The 15,477-nt window shown below is 42.3% G+C and overlaps 1 protein-coding gene across 7 annotated transcripts in view; it reads left to right on the top strand.

Moving 5' to 3' along the window:
- DNM3 (dynamin 3) overlaps positions 1-15,477 on the top strand; it is a 735,481-nt gene that overhangs the window by 658,065 nt on the left and 61,939 nt on the right. The window contains exon 19 of one of the 7 annotated variants that reach the window (XM_049881212.1): positions 3,961-4,087. The exons of the other annotated variants lie outside the window; for them this stretch is intronic. Within the exon in view, the coding sequence (XP_049737169.1) occupies positions 3,961-4,087 (127 nt within the window). The remainder of the gene's footprint in view (positions 1-3,960; positions 4,088-15,477) is intronic. 7 annotated transcript variants of the gene reach the window in all.

Below are 15,477 nucleotides of genomic sequence, written 5' to 3'. Positions count from 1 at the left end.
AACACAAATCGAGGGATACTACAAAGTAACGGGTCAGTGCTCTTCAAACGTGTCAAGGTCGTGAAAGACTAAGGAAGACTGAGGGACCCTTCCAGACTAAAGGAGACTAAAGTGACATAAGGAGCCCTGGTGGTGCAATGATTAAGCACTCAGCCACTAACCAAAAGGTCGGCAGGTCAAACGCACCACCTGGCAATCTGCTCCCATAAAGATTACAGCCAAGGAAACAGTATGGGGCAGTTCTGTTCTGTCCTACAGGGTTACTATGAGTGGAATTGATTTGATGGCAGGCAACAACAAAGAGACATAATGGCTAGGTGCAAAGTGTGGTCCAGGATTGGACCCTGGACCGTAGTATTGTAAGTGATAATTTCCTGATTTAGGTCATGGTAAGATATGTAACCCCAACATGTCTGTCAATTTGTCATACTGTGGGGGCTTGCATATTGCTGTGATGCTGGAAGCTATGTCACCAGTATTCAGATGCCAGCAGAGTCACCCATGGAGGACAGGTTTCAGCTGAGCTTCCAGACTAAGACAGACTAGGAAGAAGGACCCAGCAGTCTACTTCTGAAAAGCATTAGCCAGTGAAAACCTTATGAATAGCAGCGGAACATTGTCTGATATAGTGCTGGAAGATGAGCCCCCCAGGTTGGAAGGCACTCCAAAGAGGACTGGGGAAGAGCTGCCTCCTCAAAGTAGAGTCGACCTTAATGGCGTGGATGGAGTAAAGCTTTCGGGACCTTCATTTGCTGATGTGGCACGACTCAAAATGAGAAGAAACAGCTGCAAACATCCATTAATAATCGGAACCTAGAATGTATGAATTATGAATCTAGGAAAACTGGAAATCATCAAAAATGAAATGGAACGCATGAACATCGATATCCTAGGCATTAAACACCAAAACCAAACCCAGTGCCATCGAGTCAATTCTGACTCATAGCGACCCTATAGGACAGAGTAGAACTGCCCCATAGAGTTTCCAAGGAGCACCTGGCAGATTTGAACTGCCGACCTTTTTTTTGGTTAGCAGCCATAGCACTTAACCACTACGCCACCAGGGTTTCCATCCTAGGCATTAGTGAGCTGAAATGGACTGGTATTGTCCATTTTGAATCGGACAATCATGTAGTCTACTATGCTGGGAATGACAACTCGAAGAGGAATGGTGTCGCATTCATCGTCAAAAAGAATGTTTCAAGATCTATCCTGAAGTACAATGCTGTCAGTGATAGGAAAATATCCATACGCCTACAAGGAAGGCCAGTTAATACGACTGGTTATTCAAATTTACACACCAACCACTAGGGCCCAAGATGAAGAAATACAAGATTTTTATCAGCTGCTGCACTCTGAAATTGATCGAACGTGCAATCAAGACGCATTGATAATTACTGGCGATAGGAATGCAAAAGTTGGAAACAAGAAGGACCACTAGTTGGAAAATATGGCCGTGGTGCTAGAAACAATGCCGGAGATCGAATGATAGAATTTTGCAGGACCAACGACTTCTTCATTGCAGATGCCTTCTTTCACCAACATAAATGGCAACTATACACATGGACCTTGCCAGATGCAACACACAGAAATCAAATTGACTGCATTTGTGGAAAGAGACGATGGAACAGCTCAATATCATCAGTCAGAACAAGGCCAGGGGACGACCATGGAATGGACCATGAATTGCTCATATGCAAGTTCAAGCTGAAACTGAAGGAAATCAGAGCAAGTCCACGAGAGCCAAAATATGACCTTGAGTATATCCCACCTGAATTTAGAGACCATCTGAAGAATAGATTTGACGCATTGAACGGTAATGACTGAAGACCAGATGAGTTGTGGAATGACATCATACCTGAAGAAATCAAGAGGTCATTGAAAACATAGGAAAGAAAGAAAAGACCAAGGTGGATGTCAGAGGAGACTCTGAAACTTGCTCTCAAACATCGAGCAACTAAAGCAAAAGGAAGAACTGATGAAGTAAAAGAACTGAACAGAAGATTTCAAAGGGCATCTCAAGAAGACAAAGTAAGGTATTATAATGACATGTGCAAAGAGCTGGAGATGGAAAACCAAAAGGGAAGAGCACGCTCGGCATTTCTCATGCTGAAAGAACTGAAGAAAAAATTCAAGCCTTGAGTTGCAATAGTGAAGGATTTCATGGGGAAAATATTGAACAACGCAGGAAGCATCAAAAGAATATGGAAGGAATACACAGTCATTATAACAAAAAGAATTAGTCAATGTTCAACCATTTCAAGAAGTGGCATATGATCAGGAACTGATGGTACTGAAGGAAGAAGTCCAAGCTGCTCTGAAGGCATTGGGGAAAAACAAGGCTCCAGGAATTGATGGAATATCAATTGAGATGTTTCAACAAACAGATGCAGTCCTGGAGGTGCTCACTCGTCTATGCCAAGAAATATGGAAGACAGCTTCCTGGACAACTGACTGGAAGAGATTCATATTTATGCCTATTCCCAATAAAGGTGATCCAACCGAATGTGGAAATTATACGACAATGTCATTAATATCACACGCAAGCAAAATTTTGCTGAAGATCATTCAAAAACGGCTGCAGCAGTATATTGACAGGGAACTGCCAGAAATTCAGGCCGGTTTCGGAAGAGTACGTGGAAGCAGGGATATCATTGCTGATGTCAGATGGATCCTGGATGAAAGCAGAGAATACCAGAAGGATGTTTACCTGTGTTTTATTGACTATGCAAAGGCGTTCAACTGTGTGGACCATAACAAACTGTGGATAACATTGCGAAGAATGGAAATTCCAGAACACTTAATTGTGTTCACGAGGAACTCTTACATAGATAAGGAGGAGGTTGTTCGGACAGAACAAGGGGATACTGATTGGTTTAAAGTTAGGAAAGGTGTGCATCAGGGTTGTATTCTTTCACCATATCTATTTAATCTGTATGCTGAGCAGATAATATGAGAAGATGGACTACATGAAGAAGAACGGGGCATCAGGATTGGAGGAAGACTCATTAACAACCTGCGTTATGCAGACGACACAACCTTGCTTCCTGAAAGTGACGAGGACTTGGAGCACTTACTAATGAAGATCAAAGACCACAGCCTTCAGTATGGATTACACCTCAACGTAAAGAAAACAAAAATCCTCACAACTGGACCAATGAGCAACATCATGATAAAAGGAGAAAAGACTGAAGTTGTCAAGGATTTCATTTTACTTGGATCCGTAGTCAACACCCATGGAAGCATCAGTCAGGAAATCAAAAGACTCATTGCATTGGGCAAATCTGCTGCAAAGGACCTCTTCAAAGTGTTGAAGAGCAAAGATGTCACCCTGAAGACTAAGGTGTGCCTGACCCAAGCCATGGTTTTTTCAATCACATCATACGCATGTGAAAGCTGGACAATGAATAAGGAAGACCGAAGAAGAGTTCACGCCTTTGAATTGTGGTGTTGGCGAAGAATATCAAATATATCATGGACTGCCAAAAAAACAAACAAATCTGTCTTGGAAGAAGTACAACCAGAATGCTCCTTAGAGGCAAGGATGGCGAGACTGCATCTTACATACTTTGGACGTGTCGTCAGGAGGGATGAGTCCCTGGAGAAGGACATCATGCTTGGCAGAGCACAGGGTCAGCGGAAAAGAGGAAGACCCTCAACGAGGTGGATTGACATAGTGGCTGCAACAATGAGCTCGAGCATAACAACGATTGTAAGGATGGCTCAGGACCGGGCAGTGTTTTGTTCTGTTGTGCATGGGGTCGCTATGAGTTGGAACCGACTCGATGGCACCTAACAACAGCAACAACGAGATGCTTAACATTTGAGGAATCAGGTGAGGAGGGTACAAGAATTATTTGTATTTATTTTGCAACTTATTTATAAGATTGAAATTATATCAGGGTGCAAATTTTGTTTTTAATTTTTAAATTAAAGATAGGGTTGTTATCATTTCTCTAGGCCTATCCATCCTCCGTCACCGTAATTCAGAAAGGCCATTTATTAGTTATCACCTCTCCAAGTTCCATGGAGAGATGACACTGTCTGCTTCAGTAGAACGGGGCCAAGGCTTAGAAAGAAGGAAACAGTGAGTCTGAAGCACAAGGTGCCGACTGTGTTGCATCGGTGTGGTAGAGGCTGGTGAAATGCCGTCTTCCTCTCCCTCTGCCCTCTCTCTCCGGCTCCCTCCATACCCCACATCCCAGTCTGCTTTTAATCCTTGTGGGAGGGTGTGTGTACAGGGCAAAAGAAAGAAAAAATAATGAATGACTGTGTTCTTTGGCGCATGAATCACAGTTTCCCTTTTGGGGCTTCAAGAATAAAAAATGAGAGGCTTTAAATCATGCTAACTTGTGCAAGAATGTGCGTGTGTGTGTGTGTGTGTGTGAGTAGAAATGTAAACTACCACTGTAGAAAGAACAATGCTGGTTTTAAAATCTACTAAAGTAAAGAAATCATTATTCCTGAATAGGGCGTTTTAGAGGCCAGTGGGAAAGAGTAGTGATTTTTTTTTTGTTTAGAGCCGGATGAATTAGGAAATACCCTCTTTGTGGCTAACTCTGAAGAGACAAGCTGTTGGCCAAGATGTGTTTATCAAGTATCTAGGCTATCTCACAGGAAGTGCGATTTAGTTTAGCTTTGTAAAATTTTAGCTCTGTTTTTATTTTAGCCAAATCTCTGGAAGACTGTCAGCCAGCTCCCTCCTCCACTAGACTGGAACAGCCACAGCACCGACAACAGCAAAACCTTCCTGAAACAGTAAACGTTGGCGGGAAGCCCACTGCAATCCCGCCTTGCTTTTAGAAGACATCTCTCAGTATGATTTATTGTTTCTCCCAAGCAAGCTCCAGACTGCTTTTCATAAGATAAAATTAGTTGTAGAAGTGAAAATAGAATATTGCCATCAGTAGCTCTTTTTACATGAAAAAAATAAGTAGTGGGACAAATTTCCACACTCATATTTACTCCCTCCCGGGTCCCTCATCCTGATTCCAGCAGACTGTGGAAATGGTGCAAGGAAAAGCCACAGATAGTCATGTGTGAATTCAGACCACATGACACGCTACTTGTTCTTCTTTCTGGAGCAGTCTTGTTTTCTTCGAGCTTGCCTCATTCCGATCAGTCACTTGGCACAGTGAGATTCCACCAGGCTGCCCCTGGTAACTCAGACAGGGCTTGGGGTATCACTGGATTTACATATAAAGTCAGATGGGTGTCTGGACACCCCCACAGTTAATCAGCATCCAGAGGTCCAGTTCCCTCTAGAAGTGATGGGCGCTGCTGACCGTTGGTGTTGTTTTTGGCTTGAGGCTTTAGATATCAGCCAGCCGTTGTGTAAGCACGGTCTGTCTGAATTGCTTTGGGGCTAACTGCCTTCAGAGAAGTCCTCTTGATGGTCATTATCTTGCTGGCAAGCCACTAGTAGTATTCATTTAAAACTCTTCAGTCTATACTTTTTGTAGAGAAGCTTAGCCCTATACATTTTCAAGATGTCTTTCACTTTCCATTTCTGTAATTTGAGATTAAGATTTTAAACCAGTGTAAAACTAACTTGTAAATTTGCTGTTTTATCCAGAATTGGGGCAGAGGTGTGGGGGTTAGGGAGAGTAGATAACTAAACAGTTTTTCTCTGCTGTTTGAAACTGTTCTGGTGTGTGTGTGCCTTTTTATTTTATTTTTTTTGTTGTTGTTGTTGTTCATCATAGAGTCTATTCAGAAAAATTAAAAAAAAAAAAAAAAGACATTAAGTAGCTTTTGGCAGAAGGTCAAAACCAGCATTGCAGGGAAGGTATTTAAATATCTTTTAAGTGTGGGCTATTTGTATAAGCAATAGCTGCACCTTTCTTATAACTGCGGAAGACTATTTTCACAGTCTTTCATGGAAATATTTCTAGACGATTTCTGTGGCTCTTTTCCCTGAGCTCATTTATTTGCTTTTGCTTCAAAACAGAGCACTTTAATGAGCAGTTTTATGAGCCTAACCTAGGTTCTGCAGGCTCCACAGGACTGGGTTCCTGTTGTACATAACCTTTGCCCTATTTTCCACTAAAACACGAGACTTTGCTGTAATCAACTTCATACTATGACCTTGGAAGAAAAAAATGCAACGGATACTTTACTATTTAGCCTACTAAGTTTAGTAGGTTTTTGAAATATTTGTTTCCTTATACCTTTTAAAATTACACATATTAACATTTTAATCATAAATCTCTTTTTCTCTAAGATGTGTATATCCATACTCATCCAATCCATTCTTACCTGACCCCTGTGAGTAAACAACTCATTCTGCCACCTTCCTAATCCGTTGAGGCAGGTACAAAGGCAAGATGAACCTCAAATCATTTTGGAAATGTGAACTTGAAAAAAAAAAAACAATGCGTCGTTTTCTGCTGCCACTTTATCTCATATGTAGTTGTCAGTGTCAGGAAGTTCATTCTTAGAACTAATGGAAGGATTTTGACGTTTAAATTCAAATGTAGAACAACTATTTCCCATTTTATACATAGCATCGAAGATATTTTTCTATAGAATGGCTTTCTTCTAGCTTGAAAAATCCTAATTCATTTCATTTTAGTTCTGAATTCCACTCTCAGTGTTTTAATGGGTTTTATTGATATCTGCTAAACATTCCGAGTTCTCCCTTTCATTTAGGCACGGGGCCCCAAACAGCATGCAGAGCTCCTGGAAGGGGCTAGGGAATAGGAGAACAATGGAGCCATTGTCTGGTGGCTGCTCAGCTCCACTCACATGCCCGCATTCCAGCCACGTTCGCCTTTTAAAACTATACTACCGATTTAAGGTCGTCTGCGGTTCCTTCTAACACCTAGCTCTTTTTCTCCCTGCCTACTTCAGCCAATCTGTCCTCATTTTATAATCCTGTTTACTTTTTCTTTAGCGGACAAGGAGGGCACTCTTTAAAACAGAGTGAAGCAAGTTTAGGGCAAATGAAAAGAAATCTGCTTCACATAGCAGGTTATAAACTTAAGGAACTCATTAGTCCCAAAAGGTGATACTGGCGGGAAATGTATGTGGATTCAAAAACCTTTTAGCCAAATTTATGAATGAGAGCCACAGAAGGCGACTGAGCAAAGGACCGCTGGGTCTGGCTTTTACAGTTGAAGTCAGAGCGCTGCTCCACGGCCTCCCACGCAGTCCCAGGCCATGGGTTGACCTTCTGTGGGACCCAGTGTGGGGTTTCCTGTGTATCCCACGTCACCTCCACCCTTGTCTCTCCCAAATCGCAGTGGGTCTCAGAAGGACCCTCTAAGTCTGTTCCGGGATGGACCACTTTCTTTCTGAAATCAAGACTAGAAAGCGGTTTTGTAACTTTTCCCTCACCCCTCAACTATCTGCCTGCCACGGTGCCAATTATGACTGTCGGTTAGGGAATAGTGACGTCTGTCCAGTGGAAACTGTTGAGATCACATTTGGATCTTAAAACATAGATACTTTCTTTTATGTAAAGTCAGACCCTTCTCTTCCTGGGGAATTTTCAGGCCTGAGACCATAAATAGCATTTTTATTTCATCCTGTGCTCTGTGTTCAGTAGAAGGTTCCATTGCTCAGCCCCTTCTGCTTTCCCAGACCTGTCTCTCCTTACTGTGTAGTTCTCAACCTGGAGCATTTAGCCAAAATGCAGAGGCCCAGGCCTCACCCCAGACCAACTAAATCAGAGTCTCAGGGGTGGGAGCTAGGTGTCAGCATTCTTTAAAATTGACCCGGCACTTCTCCCCACAGCCAAGTGGAGAGCCTTGGTCTTACAGGCTGCGATGGGTTGTCTCCTCAGCCTGAACTTCCCAATTGGCATCTCAGCAGTGTCTACACCAGCATCCTGCAACACTGCCCACTCCCTTGTTAAATGTTTGTTAGGGATTGTGGGAAGCTCACTGATCCAGCCAACAATGTTGGGTCTCCACGCTGTTTGCTTTTTCTGTCCTTGCAACTGTGAACTCCTGGCAAAAGAAACTTGCTACGAAAACCTGGCCATTGCAAATTCACGATGCCCAATGCTTACATAGGGCTTCATATATATCATACATCATATATCATACAGGATGTCCCACCAGCCACTCCTTGGGAGCCTTTTTGGTGCCCTGGTGGTGTAGTGATTAAGAGCTATGGCTGCTAACCAAAAGGTCAGCAGTTCCAGTCCACCAGCTGCTCCTTGAAACCCAGTGGGGCAGTGCAACTGTGTCCTACAGCGTCCCTATGAGTTGGAATCAGCTCGACAGCACCTAACAACAACAATGCTTATGGGACCTACACCTTCTTTTGCTCACCTTTATGATGACTAGCCTGGCACCTGCGCCAAATCTGATCTTCCCTCACATCAGTTCCGCACTCCCCGTCTCAGCAGGTATCTCACCTCTTTCTTCAGGAGAGCATTGAGGACAACCAGAAGAAGTTGCCCAATGTCCCTGATTTAGCCTCAGCCAAGCATTCTTCCCCTATTCTGTTTTTATCTTTCCCTTAAATCTTAGCAGAAAATTTTCACCTTTGCTCAAAACGTTATTGAGTTCCAGCTGTGTACAATGGACCAAAATACAGTGGAAAAGACCAGTTGTGATGCAGCTAACAATACATTCCCAAAGAATATAAATTCTAAATATTAAGAAACACTTAATCGTCTATTGGTATGTAAGAAAGAGAGATCAATGCTGATCAGTCTGGCTGGAGACAGTTATCACAGAGGCGGTGACGGTGTTTGAGCTAGTCCCTGAATAATGGAAAGGTTTTAACAGCTGAAGGTCATTTAAATTCAAGGGAGCAGCAAGTCCAAAGGTGCTAGGTTTGTGATGTAAATGGTTTGGTCTGGGGATAGTGAACAGTCTGATACAGCTGAAATATGGCACAGGAGGTGAATCTTTCTAAATATCTCTCTGTTGTAAATCCAGTACTGAGTCTCATTCCTCTTATGTCATCTGAAATGTCATGCCCACACCTCCTTCTCTGGTGTCTATGGTCTTTTGTCTCCTAGCTCCTTTGTTAACGTCATGTATACACACGTCTTCACTACCCTAAAGAAACATTGTTGACCCTGTTATCATGGTAGATACTAAAAAAAAAAAAAAATCATGGTAGATACTAAAAAAAATAGTTACCATTATTTCTCTGCCAGACTCTCAGAGTATAACTTATACTTTCTTTTCAGTCCCCTTTCCACATTCCCTACCTCACCTTCCTAATCCAGCTTCTGGGCTTCCCCCATCCTTCCCCCGCAACTGAAAGCCACTGTTAAGGATCCCCAAGTCATTCAGACAAAACCACTAACCAGTCCTCACTCCTTTGGCTTCCTAGCAATATCTGGCACTGTTAACGATTGCATTTTTCTTTGAAGTTTTTTTTTTTTTTTAATTTAAAGTGGTTTATGATGTTGCATAATCTTTGGACCTTTCCCACTTCTTGATCTCCTTTGCTGGCGCTTCTTCTACCTCCTTTACTGTGCATATTCCAAAAACGCTTTCCTCTCTCCCTTGCTCATTTCATTCCATTGTTCATTCTTCCACTCTGAAAACTTTTATCGAGCACATGCAGTATATTGGGACTTCGCCAAGCACAGAGATGAATTTGGTCTTCTCTGTACACTCGTTTTAAGCATGCTTTTTATTCTTATAGCTTCTCCCTCTGTAGAGAATATTTCTAAATCTACATATTCTGCATGATTTCTCACTCAGACTCTCGGTTCTATGTATCCAGTCACCAACAGATCCATCCTTTGCATCCCCTCAAACCCAATTTGCTCAAAATTGATTTCCCTCCATGAAAATCAGTTTCCCTGCTTGCTTTTCTTTTTCTTTCTTTTTTGTTTTGTTTGGTTTTTGCTTCAATGAGTGAAGCCAACATATCTCAGTCTTCTAGGCTGGAAATCTGAGCTTCATATTTTACTCTTACCTCCCATTCAGTTTTGTATGTAATCGGTCAATGCATTCTAATTATCCTTTCTTTAAGATGCCTCTAAGATCCAGTCCAACCTCTCCATTTTTACAACTACCCACGTGATCCAGACTTCCATAACCTCCTACATGGTTTACTACCACAGATACATGATTGGGCTCTATGCTTCCAGTCTCACCCTCCCTAAATAAATTCAGCCTGTAAACAGCTGCCAAACTAATCTTCCCTAAAACAGCATTTGATCACATGCCTTCTGGTGGCCTTGCCTGCCTCCCACATCATATCTCACCTCTTTAGCCTAACTTGGTGTCTTAGTCATCTAGTGCTGCTATAACAGAAATACCACAAGTGGATGGCTTTAACAAAGAGAAGTTTATTTCCTCACAATAACGTAGGCTAAAAGTCCAAATTCAGGGTGTCAGCTCCAGGGGAAGGCTTTCTCTCTCTGTTGGCCTTCTCATCAATCTTCCCCTGGACTAGGAGCTTCTCCACACAGGGACCCTGGGTCCAAAGGATGTGCTCTGCTCCCGGCACTGCTTTCTTGGTGGTATGAGCAAGAAACTCTCTGCTTGCTTCCCTTTCCTTTTATCTCTCCTAAGAAAAAAAAAAAAAAAAAAAAAATTTTTTTTTTAAGATAAAAGGTGTTGCAGGCCACATGCAGGCCACACCCCAGGGAAGCTCCGTTTACATTGGATCAGGGATGTAACCTGAGCAAGAGTGTGACATCCTGCCCTAATCCTCTTTTACCACAGGCAGAGATTATGATTTATAACACATAGGGAAATCACAAAATGGAGGACAGCCACACAGGGCCTAACCAAGTTGACACGTATTTTCGGCAGACCCAATTCAATCCATTACATTTGGGTTCTGCACAGTCTGACCACTCACTTCACGATCCATCCTTATGTCCTCCCACTCAACACATTCGTCACCCTGCCGTCATCAGTATTTCTGTAAACACATCAAGCTAATTTCTTGATGTGTTTACAGAAATACTACCTACATGCCCTTCCTTGCTTGTGTGCTCCCTTCACCTAGATGTTCTTTGATGTCTTCATCCCCCAGTACATCTAGTCAGATCCCACCCATTTTCTCACAATGCCCTTGCCTGGCTCCTGTAGCCTCCAGAAATCTCTCCCTTCTTGGAAAGCTAATTACACTTACAATCTTCACCATACCACTTAGCACTTACTACATGCTACCATTATGGCACGTTGTTTCCAGCCTTTTACTCCTCTCTTCCCCAAATAGATAATTAACTTCTTAGTATCACAACTGTGCTGTGTTCCTCCCTTGAACCCCCGGAGGACCTAGTACACTTCTGGTCATATGTTAAATGTTTAATATGTAGCATTGGTTAATTGTAGTAATAATCTATTCTTTGTTAAACTAGTTTAGACCAAGAAAAAGACTCTACAAGTGCTATAAACAATGGTATTTACACTGTAAGGGAGTTTTTTCCTCCTCTACAGCATAATATCTAGGGTGCATATCTGTTAAGATGTTGCTGTTAGTTGCCACCATTTAGCTCCTACTAGTGAAGACCTGTGTATAACAGAGTGAAATGTTGCCCATTTTTGAGCCAGCTTCATAATCATTAGTATATTTGAGTCCATTGTAGCAGCTCTTATGTCAATCCATCTCATTAAGGGTTTCCCTTGTTTTTGTTGGTACTCTGCTTTACAAACCATAATGTCTGTCTTAGTTATCTAGTGCTGTTATAATAGAAATACCACAAGTGGATGCCTTTAACCAACATAAATTTATTTTCTCACAGTTTAGGAGGCTGGAAGTCCATTTCAGGGTGTCAGTCCTAGGGGAAGGCTTTCTCTTTCCGTCGGCTCTGGAGAAAGATCATTGCCTCCTCAGCTTCTGTTTCCCAGTTCCTTGGAGATCTCAGAGTGGCTTGGCATTTACCTTCCTTTTATATCTTATAAGGGATTGACTCAAGATACACCCTATACTAATCCTGCCTCATTAACATGACAGAGACAACGCATTGCCGGATGTGGTTATTACCACAGGCAGAGAGGTTAGGATTTAAAACACATACTTTGGGGAGACACAATTCAATCCATAAAAATGTCCTTTTCTAGCATTTGGTCTTTCCTGATGACACATCCAAAGTAAGCGATTCAAAGTCTTGCCATCCTTGTTTCTAAGGAACATTCTGGTTGTATTTTTTCTAAGTCTGATTGGTTTGTTCTTCTGGCAGTCCATGGTATATTCAGTATTCTTTGCCAGCACCATAGTTGAAACACATCAATTCTCCTTCTGTCTTCCTTTTTCATTATTCAACTTTTACATACATATGTTGTTGTTGTTGTTGTTGTTAGGTGCCGTCTAGTCGGTTCCAACTCATAGCGACCCTATGCACAACAGAACGAAACACTGCCCGGTCCTGCGCCATCCTTACAATCATTGCTGTTCTTGAGCTCATTGTTGCAGCCACTGTGTCAATCCACGTCGTTCAGGGTCTTCCTCTTTTCTGCTGACCCTGTACTCTGCCAAGCACAATGTCCTTCTCCAGGGACTCATCCCTCCTGACGACACATCCAAAGTATGTAAGACGCACTCTCGCCATACTTGCCTCTAAGGAGCATTCTGGCCGCGCTTCTTCCAGCACAGATTTGTTCGTTCTTTTGGCAGGCCATGGTATATTCAATATTCTTCGCCAACACCACAGTTCAAAAGCATGAACTCTTCTTCGGTCTTCCTTATTCATTGTCCAGCTTTCACATGCATGTGATGTGATTGAAAATGCCATGGCTTGGGTGAGGCACACCGTAGTCTTCAGGGTGACATCTTTGCTCTTCAACACTTCAAAGCAGTCCTTTGCAGCAGATTTACCCAATGCAATGTGTCTTGATTTCTTGACTGCTGCTTCCATGGTTGTTGATTGTGGATCCAAGTAAAATGAAATCCTTGACAACTTCAATCTTTTCTCCATTTAGCATGATGTTGCTCATTGGTCCAGTTGTGAGGATTTTTGTTTCCTTTATGTTGAGGTGTAATCCATACTGAAGGCTGTGGTCTTTGATCTTCATTAGTAAGTGCTTCAAGTCCTCTTCACTTTCAGCAAACAAGGTTGTGTCATCTGCATAACGCAGGTTGTTAATGAGTCTTCCTCCAATCCTGATGCCCCATTCTTCTTCATATAGTCCAGCTTCTTGTATTATTTGTTCAGCATACAGATTGTATAGGTATGGTGAAAGAATACAACCCTGACGCATACCTTTCCTGACTTTCCTTACATACATATGAGGCAATTGAAAAGATCACGGCTTGGGCCAGGCGCACATTAGTCATCAAAGGAACACCTCACTTTTTAAAACTTTAAAAAGGTCTTTTGCAGCAGATTTGCCCACTGCAATATGTCATTTATTTTATTCTCTCCCTGTATTTCTGTCTTATAAGACTATTTTCAGGGTCAACTAAGGTGGCATATTAAAGGCATTTAAAAAAATATTGACTGTTAATTGTTTACTTTCTTAGTAATAGTACAAATAAAATTTCTTTTTCTCTTTTGACTGGCAAGTCTATACATCTTCCTTAACTGTGTAATTTTGGCACTAAAAGAAGTGAATATATCTGCTTTTGACACACTGTTGACTCACAAAATCTTTGGAAGAATTCTCAGAAGTCATCATTTCTAGCCCACCCCCTCACTCATTGCAGCCCTGTTCTTTTTTCAGCAAGCCTGATAGACTTTGCTTGAATTCTTATAGCAAATGCACACTCACTTCTCACATACCATTTCTGAGTATCTCTGACTTCTTATATTAAATTTAAATATGGCTTCCTTTTTTTTATGATGATAGGTTGTTAGAGCTGAATGGGTCTCTGGAGATTAAGTCGATGGTTTCCAAACTCACGTACGTACATTTGATATAAAAAACCCACAAATACTTGTTGGTAAGATTGTAGCCCAGATTTCTTCTGTTTTAGAAAATACTCCCAAGAACAGAGACTGCAAGGGACACTTTTTTTTTTTTTTTAACCCCAGCTCATATTTTCTAGATTCAAATGTCAGTGTAACAACATTTATCTTCAGTAATAGAAATAAATAATTAATTTCAGTTAAATAATAATTATATTGGTACAATAAAATTATTTGTACCAATAAATAATAAAAAATAATTAACTTTTATTGAGCAGTTACTATGTGTTAGGTTTATGCATTAACTCATTTAAGGCTATACTTGCACCACCCTATGAAATGTATGTTGTTGTTCTGTGCTGTCAAGTCGATTTTCAAATCACAGCAACTTCATGTGACAGAGTAGAACTGCCTCATAAGGTTTTCTAGGCTGTAATCTTTAGGGAAGCATATCACCAGGACTTCTCCCATGGAGCCACTGGGTGGGCTCAAACAGCCAACTTTCAGTTAACAGTTGACCACTTAACCATACCACCACCAGGGCTCCAATAAAATGTGTATATATATTAAAAAAAAAAAAAAAGGAGGCGGGGCCAAGATGGCAGAATAGGCAGATGCTTCCTACACTCCCTCTTAAAAAAAAAAGACCCCAAAAAACAAGTGAAACGACTATATCAACAAGCTAGGGGCCCTGAACAGCAAAGGCAAAGTCCGAAAATGGACGAAGTGGCAGGGGGACAGAGATACGATTCAGAAGCAGAGAGGAATGGCTGGAAAATTGAATCGCTGGGATCCCTCAGGCGCCATTCCCGGGAGTGGCTGCAGCAGGCTGGTAGTAGCATTCAGCCGCAGTTCCTCAGGCAGAAGCAGCCAACCGCACAGCCTACTCACGCCTCCAGAACCAGAGAAGAATGACGCTCTCTGCAAAAGCTATGTACTTGTGTATATTTTACCCCGCCCCCCACTCCCAAGCCAGCTTCAAAGGCTGTTGATTTCCCTGGGCCTGAGATAGGTCCTGTTGAGCACCCAGAGCCATCCTCCCAGACTTGGAGTAAGAATAAATTCATGATTGGGGGAAAAGATAATTTGCTAGCTCCACTAACCTCGGGAGCTCAGGACAGAAGCAACCCCTGTCCGGGCATAAATGCTCCCTGGACTTTGAATACCTTTCCTCCCTGCATAGACCTGTATGGGCCAGTTTCAGGAGAATAGGCCTTGTTGGCAGACTCCAACCATTTCGGCTGCGCGGTGAAGAAGTGAGTGTTTGATATTTGACACGGCTTTGCTATTAAACAGGGTCCTCACCTACCCACGTCAGGGGCCTAAGGACTGGTGGCTTAACTCAGGTCAACCAGCCACCCGTGACAGGGGTCCAAGGATAACTGGTACCTCCCAGTCCTTAAAACCAAAACCATTGGGTGCCCATGGCCCATCTGCAGAACACACCCACCTGTACGCTCTAAAGAACAGAGACATGCTTTCCTTACAGACACTTGGGGGACAGTTCTCAGCCCCCTGCCTTGTCCAGAGCGTGACTCCCTGCTACAACCAGATACAGGTACCTACACCAATCACCCCGCCCCTCTAAGGCTGTAGGACAGAGCCTGTACCACACACTTGATGACCAGCTACCTGGACACTTGAGCTGAATTCATTCAAGAAAAGTGAATGGACAACTAGACTAATATACATGATAACAG

This window comes from Elephas maximus, chromosome 3 (assembly GCF_024166365.1).
Source record: "Elephas maximus indicus isolate mEleMax1 chromosome 3, mEleMax1 primary haplotype, whole genome shotgun sequence".
Classification (NCBI taxonomy): domain Eukaryota; kingdom Metazoa; phylum Chordata; class Mammalia; order Proboscidea; family Elephantidae; genus Elephas; species Elephas maximus.
The sequence above is the reverse complement of the archived record's forward strand: the minus strand, read 5'-3'. Positions and strand labels throughout refer to the sequence as shown.